The 15,041-nt window shown below is 44.8% G+C and overlaps 1 protein-coding gene across 5 annotated transcripts in view; it reads left to right on the top strand.

Moving 5' to 3' along the window:
- Positions 1–14,649, top strand: part of BCAR3 (BCAR3 adaptor protein, NSP family member) — a 184,778-nt gene extending 170,129 nt beyond the window's left edge. For all 5 annotated transcript variants that reach the window (XM_074335150.2, XM_019752639.3, XM_019752649.3 and 2 more), the window contains 5 exons: positions 2,170–2,285; positions 6,677–6,848; positions 9,658–9,769; positions 10,706–10,918; positions 14,024–14,649. In XM_074335150.2, the coding sequence (XP_074191251.2) occupies positions 2,170–2,285; positions 6,677–6,848; positions 9,658–9,769; positions 10,706–10,918; positions 14,024–14,202 (792 nt within the window). In that variant the 3' untranslated portion in view covers positions 14,203–14,649. The remainder of the gene's footprint in view (positions 1–2,169; positions 2,286–6,676; positions 6,849–9,657; positions 9,770–10,705; positions 10,919–14,023) is intronic.
- The last annotated feature ends 392 nt before the right edge of the window (positions 14,650–15,041 follow it).

The following is a 15,041-nucleotide window of genomic DNA, read 5'->3' as shown; positions in this document are numbered from 1 at the left end:
AAGCATCTTCCAGGCAGCAGACGACACATATGCACTGACTCAGATGTCAAAAACCATGGAGGGGAGGGGTTGGCTTATGGAAGATTCACTCCGTGGGGGCTGTGAAGGTGGAGTGGGGGAGGGCCTGGCAGGTCTTCCATGTGTTGAAGTCTCTACTTCTGGGCTGGTGCCAGGTTGCTGCCTTCAGAGCACTTAGCAGCTCAGTGAGGAGACAGGCCCATAAGGACAGAGTGCAGATCAGGAGCCTTTGCTGGAGCCAGGTGATCTCACTGCAGCTTAGAAGGTCCCTTGGCAGCTAGAGGAGGGAGGGCCAAGGCTCCCGTCAAGGCTCCCCCCTGCGTCACTGCAGCAGCTCTGGAAACTGGGGGAGGAGGAGCAGGCAGAGTTCAGAGATCCTACAGAGCTAGGATAGCTAAGATTAGAAGAGCAGAGGGAAGCTGGAATGCCTCGTCACGGAGCACTGGCGTCGCCCAGCACTGCGGGCCCAGCTCATAGTAAATGCTCTAGAAATGCTCGTCTCTCATCTGTGTCTGTGAGCTGCACAGCCCTGCACGTTCCCCAGGCCTTGCAGTGTGAGCTCAGGGCCGCCTTGTCCCGTAGCTCAGCCTTAGGGCAAGCAGATGTGGCATTTTCTGGTAAAAGCCCAGAAAAGTGACCAGGGATTGAATATTTAAACTGAAGGAAACAGACTGGAGGCTTCTCTCTCAGAGCAGGGATCACTCTGGATGCTCGTGCTGCCAGAACAAAACAGAATCCATGACAAGCCTTTGAGTCTTGTTACACAGAGTGTGCGTGGATTAGATGACGTCCCCCAGGTGTGCTGGATTTGGAGCCTCTGACAGGGCAGCTGTCTCAACAAGCAAAGTGTATGTGACCGCAGGGGGCTGGGGTGCACATCCGGGCTGCCTTGCCATGCTGAGGGTATAAATCTCTTTCTAGAGCTCGGGCCGGAATTGTTCCCCCTTGTACACAGCCAGTGATTCGCAACTTGTATTTTCAAATAGCTTTTTGGAGTTTTAAGGTCATTTGATCCTTTGCAAAATCCTAGAGAAAGATGAACTTAGCAGTTGTATTAGAGAAGAAGAAACTGAGGCCTGGAGAACGCAGTATGAATTCTGCATCCTATTCTGGTTATCTGCCCCGACAGCTAATTCCCACAGGCTCGTTTCCCCAGGGCTGACAGAGGGCCTTTGTTCAACCACAGAAGTTAAGGGTCAGGGCTAATAATATCAGCTAAACTTCCAGATGTTTTGGGAGGGCCTATTATGAAGACATCTGGATATTCATATGCCCAGGATAATTTAGTCCAGGACAACTCTACAGATGGAAGAGAGGAATTGTCTGTCCCGTGCCTGCCTGCCATGTGTCCAGGCTTGGGGAGACCCGTTGTATCTGCTGGTTGTACTGAGTGCATCAGGGAACCGGGAGACATCATTAACCTCATTTCAGAGACACACTGACTCCACTGTAACATCTCGAGGTAACATGTAATCATTATAAATGGTCAACTAATACCCCGTCAACTCATATCCGACAAACTGTGATTATACACTAGAATTGAGATGGGCAAAACTGGTTGGGACAAACAAACAAAGATGTTCTTTAAGGAAAACCCCTCAAGGGGAGAAGAGGGTGTGTTTGAGGCCTTGGGTTTCAAATCGCTATACACGTTTCTAATCGTTTCCAGACGTATGGTGCATTTACTGAGCCCTGGAGAGGCCTAAGTAGCAATAATAGCAGCCAGCCCTACCGTTAAGTGAGAACATGACGCAAAGCACACATCGGAGCAATGCTTGGATGCAATTCTGCTTTTCCACTGCAGGGGGTCAGCCCTGCTGTCTGCAGCAGAATGTCCCAGCAGGATCCAGCCTGTGAGACAAAAGTTCGAGGAACTGCACCATTCCCTGGCTGGGCAGAGACACCAAATCTGCAGATTCTGCAGACCAATTTATCTGCTTTCCACCTGGGTTGTATATTCTAGCATATGTATTAAAACCCTCCAGATAGCGTACAAAACCTATTTTTGGATGCTGTTGCTCAAAAAGAACTTCCACAGGTAAAGTTCATCTACACCGTCTCAGTTCAGTATATGTCCCTCCACATGCTAAATTGGTGTTTGCGCCAAGCCCACTTCCAGATCCAATGTATTTCCACTTGTGTCCTTGACAGGTTGCTAGGATACTTGAAGTCTCTGAAGAGATGAAGAAGAACATGGGCGTGAGCTCAGGGCTGGAACTCATTACCTTGCCTTATGGCCACCAGCTGCGCCTGGACATAATCGAAAGGTGAGTAGTGCTGTCCTTTGCATTTCCAGCCCTTTCAACTCCTCCCAGGCTATCAGATCAGCAGGATTCAGAGCAGAGAGAGGCACAGCACCAGCTGCCCCAGAGCCATCTCCCTCAAGTGTGTGGGCCCCAGGCCAAATTTCCCCAGAAGACTTAGCCAGAGAATTCCTGGAGATGCACAAAGAGACAGCACAGAGGCAGTCAGGGAACAAAAACTGATCCAGGACGTGGGTGGAGGAGAGAACAGATAATTGGCCCCTGTGTGAGCAGAAGTCACCACTCATGCCAGCCTGGGGCGGAGCTGGGGGCGTGCAGGCAGGCAGAGCTTTCCATCGGCCATCTTGCCACCGAAAGTCCCACCTCATTGAGCTATGCCTTCTTTGTCTCTTTTGGAGTTCAAGATTGCTTTAGGAATTAAGTGGGAATTTGTGGGAAAGGTTGTAAAAAACCAAGTCCGAATGTTTTCCTTGAGGGGTGGACAAATGGGGGATCAGAGGTCAGAGAATGATGGCACTTGCCTTGTCTGTCCATTAAAACCCACACGCATGAATGTTAGATGTTTAGAAATTAGAACGACAGAAGTAGCAAGACACGTTTTTAAGAAAAGAAGCGCTAGATTTGATTCTCTTATTACCATAGAAGTTGGCCTTTGTGACACATACAAAAAAGACAGTTGATTTGGGCAAGACTATCTTGTTAAGTTTTCTCTTTTTCCAACCAATTTCCCCGTTGCCATGACACACACGTGGATTTTAATGGACAGCCTGGGCCCTAGCTTTTCATAAGAGGCCAGTGATGCTTCAAAGGCCAGGTGTTCCAAGTGCTATCATTTCCTGCCCATGGCTTTCCATGACCTTCTAGCACCAGCCAGTACAACTTTCTGTGATGGCGGAAATGTTCTGATTACAGTAGCCACGAGCCACACATAGCTGTGGAGAGATGAAATGTTTTACTTTACTGTTTATTAAGTGTGGATAGCGACATGTGGCCAGTGGCCAGTGCAGTCCTAGGATGCTGGCCCCTAGAGAGTAAGCATTGTCTGTCAAGTAGCCTGGAAGATTGACACTGCGCTTTCAAGGTTACCTGGCCATAAAGTAGATAAAACAGCTCCAATGTCACTGTTGCTTTGGCTTCATAGTCACAGATGCAGCCCATATAAAATGCCAGAATGCCTGATGGAAGACTTCTGAGGGTCAGGAGATGAGGAAATGGTCTGTACTGACTTTGTTCAGGCATCCTTGTTGTTTAATGCCTTCTGGCAGTTCTAGGTCCGTCTTCAGAACTGGCCTCCTTTTCCTGATCAGGCTTCTCTGGATTCTAGCCTCCCTCTCCAGGCGTCATCTCCCCTTCCCAAGCCCCAGGGGCCTGGCTTCTCAGTTCCACTGACTTCCCCTCCGTTGTTGTCTGGGCCTAGTGGTCATCGTTTCAACCGAGATTACCTGTGTCGCCTTACTCATTTCTCATGGGACACATTTCAGCCTGAAAACTCCCCAAGTTCCAGGTCTTATTTTATCAGTGTCATTAGGTGTGTTGGACATATGACCCAGGCTGAGGGCTTCTCTTTAGGCTGGTTTCTGACTTTCGCTCTTATTTACATCCATTTCCTCTTTCTCCTGATTGCCGCTTGCCTGGGGTCTCACTCCTTGTCTTGTTTCCTGTCCAAGACTGACCTGTGGGTCTACCTGCTAGAGCCTGGGCAGCAGTTGGTCATTACAATGCGTTTAAATAAAGGCCTTAAATAAGTATACCTTAAATAAAGGTATAGTGGTCGTGAAGAGCCAAACGACACCATCTTCTTGTGTTTAAGAATCAAATACAAAACCACCCTTTACTTTTCAATGTACAACCTCACCCATCCCAGGCCTATACTGAGCTGTCCTTCATGTAACATTCAGTGCCTCCTGCTGCCAACCACTGGAGCGTCTGCTACACGCGTGCCAGGCTGAGTGCTTTCCCACGGTGGTGTACACAGGAGGTTTTAGGCAAATGTTGGCTGAATGAATGGATAGGATTACCCAATTAACCACTGATATAATGCCAGGTTTTAAAGAAGTAGAAAATGTGTTTTTTATTAAGGGCCACTGAATCATAGGGAAAAAACTCTGATTAAAAAATAGATTGAATACAACATGGGAAGTTAGTTTACTATTAGCTAAAGAAACATCTAAAATGTTCGGCTCAACCTTAACCCTTAGCAAATGGGCAACCAAACTCTTCAATAAACAGGTGATAAAAATAGACTTTAAGTCTATGTTAGGGTCCACTAATTAAGCAAGACAAGAAATCAGGAAAAGAAGACAAAGGAAAAGGCAAAGAGACAAGTACAATGGACCAAGATACAGAGGGAAAGATGTGCACGTAGAGACAATTGTAGTAACAACTACTATTTGCTAGGTGCCTACCAGTGCCCACCAGTTTAATTATTTTTATACCCACACACAGTTTCTATTTCTCACAACTACCCTTGTTCCCATTTTACAGATGAAGAAGTCGAGGAGAGCAGTCAGGTAAACAGCCTAAGATGACACTGCGTGTAAGCAGCATACGTGCATATACGTACAAACACACTCAGACAGCAGAGCTCATTACTTATTTAACAAACATTAGAGTATGAACAGGGGCCACACACTAAACCTGACAAGCTCAGGAGGCCCGCATGGCGGGCCTTACAAACCCAGAGACCAAAGTAACCACACAGCGTGGTCTGCACGTAAAAATTCCTAACTAAAAGCGGGTCAGGGTGGGTAGTCACCCCCTGGGCCTGTAGCTTCCTCGATAAGATCCGTCATTACCTTTGAAATTGTCTATTGTCTTGGCGCATCTAAGATAACATACCTTTGAAATGTCAGAGTTAATTTTCTTTTCCAGACCCCTCAAAGGCACAACCGCCAGCACCAGAGCACGAGACCACGTTGTTGTCTTGTTGCCCACGTACCCTCTCTATGTGCTGTAAAGGTTAACTGTCCTGTACCCACCAATGTATGAGAAGTATGTGTCTCCCCGTTTTACTTTTTTATCTAATCTCAGAGATTTTGCCACTTTGCGTTCTCCCATCTCTTATCTACCACCAATGAATTTCATGTGACCTCCCTTTGTCACATTGTATGTGACAATTTCATGTGTCTCTTCCTTTGATTCTAATGTATAAAATAAGCTGCAAAACTGCCATTCTCCAGGGCATTTGCTCAGCCGTTGAGATTGTGCTTATTGGCAACTGTTGCCAGTTTGGCTCAAATAAACTCTTATAAGACTTTTTCTCAGGCTGGACATTCTTTCGCTAACAAGAGAAACTAGGAATGCTAGGTACTAGATGAATCGTGCCACCCTTTGCTCAAGGAGAGCGAGAGTGAGAGCAACATGTGGGCACAGAGAGAAGCATGGCCGTGGAGCAATATCCTTTGCTGTGAACTTCAGGACACGGTAGCCCCAGAGTTTCAAAGACATGCATTTCAGTAACCACAACTATGGATCGGGGCTTCACCTCCAGCACTTCTACCACAGCCTGGACGACCTGTAATTGAGGCCATTCTGGCCCAGTGCTGTCAACTCTCCAGTCCTGATTTTCAGAGGGAAGGAAGGAAAGGGATTGCAGCCTGGGCTGCCTGCCTGCCACCAACGAAGGAGACTGCTCTGTGACCCCATTCATATCAGTCCCATTGTCATGTAGAGAAAATATCACTCTGCTTCCTATTCTGGGTCTATGACGCTGACCCGGGGAGTTCGGGATGAGAAAAGGGAGCATTGTTGGCAGATACACGATTTCCTTTTTGTTCCAGTCTGACCTTACAGGGACGTCCTGCCAGTGTACTATTTAGTCTTTGTCCACAGCTCCATTCATGTTCTGGCCCCTTGACCCGAGCTGCAGACACTCCATTCTTAGCTCCTCATTCCTTCCTTTGTCCTGATACCCTTGTTGTCTTCCTGAATCAAGCACATTCTCTCATTTTTCTGTCCCTTTCATTCCCCAGTGCAGAGGGCTCAGTGGAGATGGCCCCGGGCTTCCCGGAGGAAGGGGTTCCCCAGTGTGTTGGGGAGACCTGGTATCTCTTTGGACTTCTTATGGTGGAAGGTTCAAGGAGCCACGTACTTCACCTGAGGTGGGCCCTCTTCATGCCCGCAGGTCCAGGGACAAGCAAGGCCCTGCCCTGGGCCATTTGTCCTTTTTGACTCTGCTTAGTGCTCTCTCTGAGGCCCCTTCTGCGTTCTGCTGCATTCAGCCTGGTAGGGGTGGTCTCTCTGTGGGAATCGGCCACCAAACTGTCTGAGCACCAGCACATCTCAGGGCAGGAGCAGCAAGTGGGGCAAAGCCAGTCCTTTTCCTGGCCAGTTTGGTTCCATTTCCTCCTAGTCCTGTTGGCCCTGGGCCTGACCACCAATCTCTTCCCTGTCAGACACAACACGATGGCCATCGGCATCGCAGTGGACATTCTGGGCTGCACAGGCACTTTGGAGGACCGAGCAGCCACCCTCAATAGGATCATCCAGGTGGCAGTGGAACTGAAAGATGCCATGGGGGACCTCTATTCATTCTCGGCCATCATGAAAGCCCTGGAAATGCCGCAGGTACGTTTCCACTTGCTTTGTGCAGCCCTGTGGGCCTGTGTGCACTTCCTGTTCTGCACAGTGGTCTGCAAGTCCGTGCTTAGCAAATCACAGGGTTACTCGGTCTCGAAAGGTAAACTGAATCTTAATGAAATCTACTTTGATGAGGGGGCAACCACGATTAGTGTCCTAAGTATCTTGGCTCTGTTTTTAAAAACAGTGGAAAATTCCTGATAGCCCACACTTTCTCTTTGATGTACAATAAGAAGAGTCATTCTCAAGAACAGTGTTCCCGACGAACCAGTTAGGATGCTGTGTATGTTGTATGCAAGACTGCTTCCCCCTGAGTCACCGGCACGCAGGCGGTTTGGGGTAATGCCTGGGAAACCGAGCCACTGGGGAGCCTGTATCTGAGAATCCCTAGAGTGGTTTATCTCAAAGAATGTTCCTCAGGGCACCTAAAACAAGCTCTCCTATTAAAAAATTCAGATTCCTGGACCATCTGCCATATACCCCCAAATTAGAATTTCTGAAATCGGGCACCTTGAATATATCTGCTTTGACAGGCTGTTTTTAGGATGAGCGTCAAAACTGAAAACGTGTATTTGAAATCAGATGGACCTCATAGTGGAAAGTGGTCCCGTTGTCTTGATTGCATGGGTTCAGCTTTCCCATTTCTGTTCTGCCGAGCCATAGGTGCTTGGAGGACTTTCATTTACAATCCTCGCGTGCCCAGTCTGCCACCGGTAACACCAAAACCGCTCATCACTTAGCTCGGCTGTTTCATAGCCAGATTGTCTCGGAAATCCGGTGGTGCTCCCTGAAAATCCAACGTTGCTACTGGGGAAGACGGCTACAGTCACATGTCCAGCAAGCCAGGGCATGTTAGCAACATAATTTCCTTGCATTAAAGCAAGGTCCCCTTAAAAACATGCAGCTGAACAACTTAGTTCTTTCACCCGGAAAATTTGGGGGGTCAATTCCAATTCTGATATAACATCCTAAGAGTTTTCAAAATTCTTTAGATGCACTGGAATTTAGTATGGTAGATATTTGAAATAAGCAAATTCAGCCATGTTTTCATGATATGCTGACTTGTATAATGTCAGGGGTTATAATTTTTCATTCAGGTGTTTTTTATTTGCATCAGATTTATTTCTGATCTAAAACTACCTATAATTTTGAAGGCTGAAGCAACAAGTGAAGCTGTGTGCACAGCCCTCCAGCCCAGAGCTTCCTCTGAGAGTAGCAAAGGGGATGTTTTATATTAGGTGGTTGCCGTCCATGACGTCACACTTGGCGGTTAGGGACTCTGGCGGTTAACATGCCTTTGTAGGCGCTCCCTCCCCTCCAGCATCATCAGACTCTTACCTTCTGGAGCATCTCTGCAATGAGGGACATAGTTCTAAGGGTATTCAGAGCCCTGGGTGAGGCAGGGCACTGCTGGGGGAGGGAAGCGGCAGAGCCAGGGAAAAGCCCAGGGGAGTCATGTCCTTTTTGTGTGTCACCATCCAAACCTGCTTCTATACTACAGCCACACGTGCTTCTCAGCTTCTCATAGGAAGAGAGAGCACCCAGGAGATGGGCCTAGCCAGAGGCCAGGGCTTCTTTCAGAAAGGCGGATGCTTCAGGGAGGGGAAGAGCAGAAGGGGAATGTGAGAAGGGCGGGCAGCACGGTGGGTGGCCAGAGGAAGACCTGCCCACATCCTTTCCTTACCAGCAAATCAGCGGCTGCTGACCCGTCTCACCTTTCACTTGGAATACACAGGGAGCTCTCAGAGACCAATGAAATGAATCTCAGGTCTGCCATTTACCAGCTGTGAAACCTTGAGCAAGTTACCTAATCGCTCCTGTTTTTTGATCTGTAAAGTGAGGCCAAAGTACTGGCTTTTTGGGGGCATTGTGAGGCTCAAATGAAATTTCTCAAATACCTGACTCAGAGTTGGCTCTCATTCCCTAAACGTTAGTGCCCTTCCTCCCGTCCTGGTTTCACGCAGAAAACTTCAGACAGGTTGGCTTGCTGATCTGATGGTGTGAGTGGGGGACCATTTGTCTTAGGGCAGTAAGAGTCAGTGTTGGTGTTGACTAAATTATTCCGAAAGAAGCGTAAAGGAGTGAGTGGTGGCATCGTATGGCCGAGGCAATACGCTGTCTCAGACATTACTACTGATGAGGAACCTTAAAATGCGGTACCTTATTGCTACATCCTCTCATCAATATGACCTCTGGGGAGGCCGCTGGCAACTCCTCTCAAAATTTAAAATACATGTACTCTTTTAATAGTTCCACTTCCGGAAATTTGTCCTCCAAATATTTTCACACATGTACACGTTTGCAAAATCTTTACGAGGTAATTTTGTTACAGAAAAATATGTTTAACCCTCTTATCTGTAGGAGACTGGTTAAACTACGGTTTATCCATAAACTGGAACATGATGCAGAAGTTTAACAAAATAAGGCTGATCTGTGTTATTTTATGTTACTTATATGGAATGATTTCCATGCAAAGAACAGAAAAATATGTGTAGTATGACATGAACTTATTTATTTTTAAGGAGAGTTGTGTGTGCGTGTATCTGTACACACACACACACACACACACACACACACACACACACAAAGTAACTGATGAGGAGTTGTTCCTGGGATGGGCCATTACAGCACTGCAGAATAAAGTGGGGGTGGGGGATTAACTTTTCTCTGTACACTCCTTTCAACTGCTTTCACTTTTTTTTTTACCATGTGCATTTATCATCTATTCCAAAACATAAGCAAAAAGGTAATTTTAAAAAGAGCCTTTTCCAAAACGATAACAACTTTCTTTCTTCAGATTACAAGGTTAGAAAAAACGTGGACTGCCCTGAGGCACCAGTACACCCAAACTGCCATCCTCTACGAAAAACAGCTGAAGCCATTCAGCAAAATCCTGCACGAAGGCCGAGGTGAGTGCAGGCTCAGTGAAGCTGGCCTGGGGCTGCCCTGCTGGTGTCTGTAAGGCCAATAGATTGTATCTGTTCTGGTTTGATCAAAGCATGTATGTAGCACGGCATATTATGAGGCCCTGAGTTATCTGCAGGATGGTTGACCGGTAAATGAAGGTTTTTATCAGAGGACAGCATTCCTTGTAGGAGGTCTGAAGTTGCTAAAAAAGCAGACACAGGCGACCAGTCACCTCATTCTGTGCTTAGCCTTTCAAAAATATGCAACCAAGTAATATTAATTATAGTCACCATGCTGTATGTTACATCCCATAATTTATCCATTTTATAACTGGAAATTTGTACCTTTTGATCCCTTTCACCCACCCCCCACCTCAGGCAACCACCAATGTGTTCTCTGTACGTATGAGCTCAGGAGTTTTTGTTTTTCTGGATTCCACATATAAGAGAGCATATGTGACTGACTTATCTCACTTAGCATAATGCCCTCATCTGTTGTGGTTCCATACACATTTTAGGATTGTTGGTTTTTAAAGGTAGATGTTTTGGAGGCTTGTCCTTGTCTGTCAGACACAGGTCTTCGAAGTTGAGGTGCCCAATGTGGGTTTCAAACTCTCTGTTCCTCAGGAAGAAGCTCCGGGTTTTGAGTTCCCTCCAGACTGTGGGTCGTTGCACCAGGCTTGGGGTTTATGGGGAGACTGTGTGCCAGCCTCTCATACCCACTTCAGTGGGCCTTCTCTCATTGGCCCAATGCATAGGAGCTGCTCAGACAGCTTTGTTTTTCTCAGCGGAAGTTGTTCCATATTTAACTGCAGATGCAGTGCCCGTGGGAGGAGCTGAGCCTGGGCCCCTCCTGCATTGCCCATCTTGAGCTGGGACTCTCTATGCTTAACTTTGAAAACTAAGACGATATAGAAAACTTTACCCCTTGTTTTGCAGAGTCCACGTGTGTCCCCCCAAACAATATATCTGTGCCACTGCTGATGCCTCTTGTAACCTTAATGGAACGCCAGGCTGTCACTTATGAAGGAACTGACATGTGGGAAAAAAATGAAGAAAGTTGTGAGATTGTGATGAATCACTTGGCAACAGCCCGACTCATGGCACAGGCTGCAGACAGTTACCGGATGAATGCCGAGAGGATCCTGGAAGGTGAGAGCTGTTTTTTATTTGCTGCTGTCTGTTCTGCGTAGTAGTTGGAATAAAGGACTAGAAGAGCATGGATGTTCTCAATTAGACAAAGACCAAGCAGGAAACATTAAGGCCTGGGAATTCCATTTCCTATATGATTGATCATAACTTCCTCTTAATTCCTAAATGACTTAAGGATCCTGTTTCTCCCTTCTTTGTAGGTATTCTGTGGTGTCACTGGTACAGAATAAACAGAGAGAAAGGGTCAAGAATTGGTCAGCTTGCCTACCATTAGTACCTTTAATAATTTCTATTAGAAAACGTGATGGGCCAACATGAGGAGTTGTTCTATGTGACTTCATTGATCGGCATTCCTGTTTTTTCCCAGTCACACTGGGACGTGAGCTCCCCTGCTCTGAGTATCCGAGGGTCTAACACAAGGAAAGGCACTGAAACAACTTGGGGAAAAGACCAAACCACAAGTATTTTGATTTAGACGAGTGTAAAGTGCGTCTTAAGGAAAGGCCAACGAGGCTGAAGAAGTAGGAAGACACACGTGGGAAGGCCTTCCACGGAGGCTGTGGCTGAGGAAGTACCAGCGAAGGGTTTTAAACATGGTCGGATTTATGTTTTAAACCTGGCATCTGCACGGAGGGAGGGTGGAGGGCTGACAGCTTGTAGGCAGAAAGGCCATTCAGGAAGCGAGGGCAAGAATGGGGCCTTGAGCAAGGCAGTTACCAGGGATGACTATTTTTAATTCCTCACTATGTAATTTTTAATATTCTTCAAGGGCCCAGTGTGATCCGCAAAGTTAAGAACTGTCTGGGGCAGGAGAGGCCAATTATGACATCCTAAAACAAAGCTGTTGTTCAGAACCCGAATTTAGGACTAAAGAATTTGCACTGTCTGCTGTAGCTGTATAAGCATCACATACCTCTTTCATTTTATTTTCCTAAAAGTTCTCCAAGCTTAGCAGTGAAGAACTCAAACAATAAAAGCACATAATTCAATTTACCAGATATCAGAGTGTCTGCTTCTATAAAGCCAACAAATACATTACACTGGATGTTGCTTAAGCTTACGAGTACGTAATAGGATGGGTTTTGGAAAAAACTGCTGTAAGCTGTTCTACAGCAAATCACTTTCAAGGTGTCTGATGGTGTCTCTCAGCTGATCCTGCCACAGGTTCATATAGCAAGTTCCCACCTGCCAGAAGTGACTGTGAACCCAGCAAGGGTAGAGTGTTGCTCACCATCACATCCCCAGCACCCAGCCCAGGGTAGGCGCTCAAAGCATATTAACTGAATGAATGGAAATTGTCATCTGGTCACTGGTTGGTTATCTGTCAAAGATATTCTGGCATCACATGGAAGGATGGACTAAAAGCCTTCTATGATCCTCTCCACCACCAAGATCCTATGATCTAGAAGGTGGAAATATATTTCATGACAGAGCAGGCTACTCCAGCGATAATCAAGGATGAGAACCACATGCGTCTATGACCCTTCGGCCAAAGGTTTCCTGCTCTAATCGAGTTGACTGAGCACCTTGGCCTTAAATAGAGCAGATGTTCTCTCTTATAGAAGAGAGGATTGAGAAACAGGCCCACACATATGGCTATCCATTGACTCTTGACAAACTGTCACGGTAATTCATTGGTTAAAGTACAGTCTTTCAGCAAATGGTGCTGGAACTACTGAGTATTATATGCAAAAAAATCCTTGATCTTTACTTTGTACCATACACAATAATTAATCCAAAATGGATCACAAAGCCATAATATAAGAGTAAATAAAAGTAAGTATAAAACTCCTATAAGAAAACATAGACGTTTGTTGTGCCCGTGGATTAGGCAAAGATTTCTTAGGACAAAACCTTGAACCATAACAGAAAACACTGATAAATCAAAATTAAACATTTTGCTCTTCAAGTCACCGTTAAGAAAGTGAAAAGGCAAGCCAAAGACTAGAACATGTTTGGCAAACATATATCTGATGAAGAACTTATATCTAGAATGCATAAAGAATTCTTAGAACTCAGTGAGAAGACAAACAAGATTTGAACAGACAAGTGATCTGAATGGACACCACACCAATGAAGATATAGGAATGACAAGTAACTACATGGGAAGACGTTCAAAACATTAGTCATTAGGGAAATGGAAATGTAAGCCACAGTGAGACACCCCACACACTACCTAGAATGACAACACTGAGGCGGCAGCATGTGGAGAAAATCTTCGTATGTTGCTGATGAGAATACAAAATGGTAGAGCCGTTTTAGAAAGAGTTTGACAGGTTCTTTAAAAGTAAACATATATTTATGACATGTCCCAGTAATTCCACTCCTAGACAAATGAAAACACATGTCCACACGAAACTTATACACAAATGTCCACATTATTCATAACAGCCAGAAACCAGAAACAATCAGTTGGTGCCCACCAGTTGGTGAATAAACAACATGTGGTATGGCTGTATAACTGAATACTACTCAGCAATAAAAAGGAATTAATTATTGATAACATGAAACCATATGGAATAAGCTGAAATACATCATACTAAGCCAGATGCAAAAAGTCCATATTATATCATTTTATTTATATCAAGTTTCTAGAAAAGGGAAAACAGTAGCAACAGAAAGCAGATTAGTGGTTGGCTGGGGTCTGGGGTAGGAGCAGGGATTGACTGCAAAGTGGAACTAGGGAGCTTTCTAGGGGATAGAAGTGTAGCTATAAATTTACTGTTATAAACCAAACTAAAATGGGTGAATCATGGCATGTCAATCATCCATCAATAAAGGTGTTAAAAAAACACAAGGTACTTTGAATACCCCTTACAGCACTACGACCCAGAGTGGCGTGTGCACACTAAGTTTATTCTATCATGTTTTAGTGAACTTGTTTGTGATTCCTTCTCTGGAGGTGCTCAGGTCCTTGAGTGTGGGCCTCTGCCCTCCCTCCCTTATAGACAGCAGGTCCTATACTTTTGCTTCGGGTCATTGTTTAAAGTCCTGAGAGATGTTCATTTTGATCTTACTTGAAACAAGCAAGTTTTCAGTCTATTTTCAACACTATATTTTAGGCAGAACTGCAATAACTTTTTTGTTTCGTTTTATTTATATTAGGTTTTCAACCAGATGAAGAAATGAGTGAAATCTTCAAGACTGAATTTCAAATGCGATTGCTTTGGGGCAGCAAAGGTGCACAAGTCAATCAGACAGAGAGATACGAGAAATTCAACCAGATTTTAACTGCCCTGTCACGTAAACTGGAACCTCCTCCTGTAAAGCAGGCAGAGCTTTGATAAATCTCCAGAAAACTTAGGATGTTATTTCAAAGTTCCCCAATTTCTTCTTTGGGAAAGCTTATTTGATAAAGTAATAATGTGCAAACCTGACAATATACAAGGTTTTAGTATCCACAGGATATTAAACATGTAAATTGTACCGAGCACACTTATTTATGAATTGTTTAAAATTACTACTGATTTTTAAATGAATGATAATTTATTATTAAGGTAACTATTGCTAATGTTGATCAGCAAATTTAAGAGAAGACCTAGCTATGCTGACTGGTTGCTTTCTATTACTGAGGTATTTGACCATTTTAGTTTTAATTCCATGTCAGAAATTGTAAATAGAAAAGTGTAAAAGCATGAAACATTTCAAAAGGTATCAGTTGTATGATATTCTTCAACTAAATATTAAAAATGTAAATAGTCATATGAAAATATATCTTTTTGTGAAACAACTGTATCCAGTCTCTTTAATATTAAACCATCATAGGATAACAATTATACTTCTTACCATCCTGGGGCACCCTCTCCCCTAGTCTTGATGCAATCCCAATCGCAACCCAAGGGGATCTTTCAAGCTAACTTGGTAAACTTTTCCTAAATCTTACATAGCTAGGAATAGTCAAGATCAGCCTAGGAAAGTAAGATGGGGAGAGGGGGGATCTTATCTCCCAAATATAGAAGTTCATTATTAAACTATGGTAATTAAGAAACTGTCATTAGAAGTTTGATATATGACAGGAGTAACATTGCCAATCAATAGGGGAAAGGATGACCTTTTAAATAATTCTCGAACAACTGGTTAAGCAAATGAAAGGGGGTGAAATGGTTCGTTACCTCATCATACA

Source organism: Rhinolophus sinicus, chromosome 14, assembly GCF_057876585.1.
Source record: "Rhinolophus sinicus isolate RSI-liver-muscle chromosome 14, RSI-T2T, whole genome shotgun sequence".
Classification (NCBI taxonomy): Eukaryota; Metazoa; Chordata; class Mammalia; order Chiroptera; family Rhinolophidae; genus Rhinolophus; species Rhinolophus sinicus.
The sequence above is the reverse complement of the archived record's forward strand: the minus strand, read 5'-3'. Positions and strand labels throughout refer to the sequence as shown.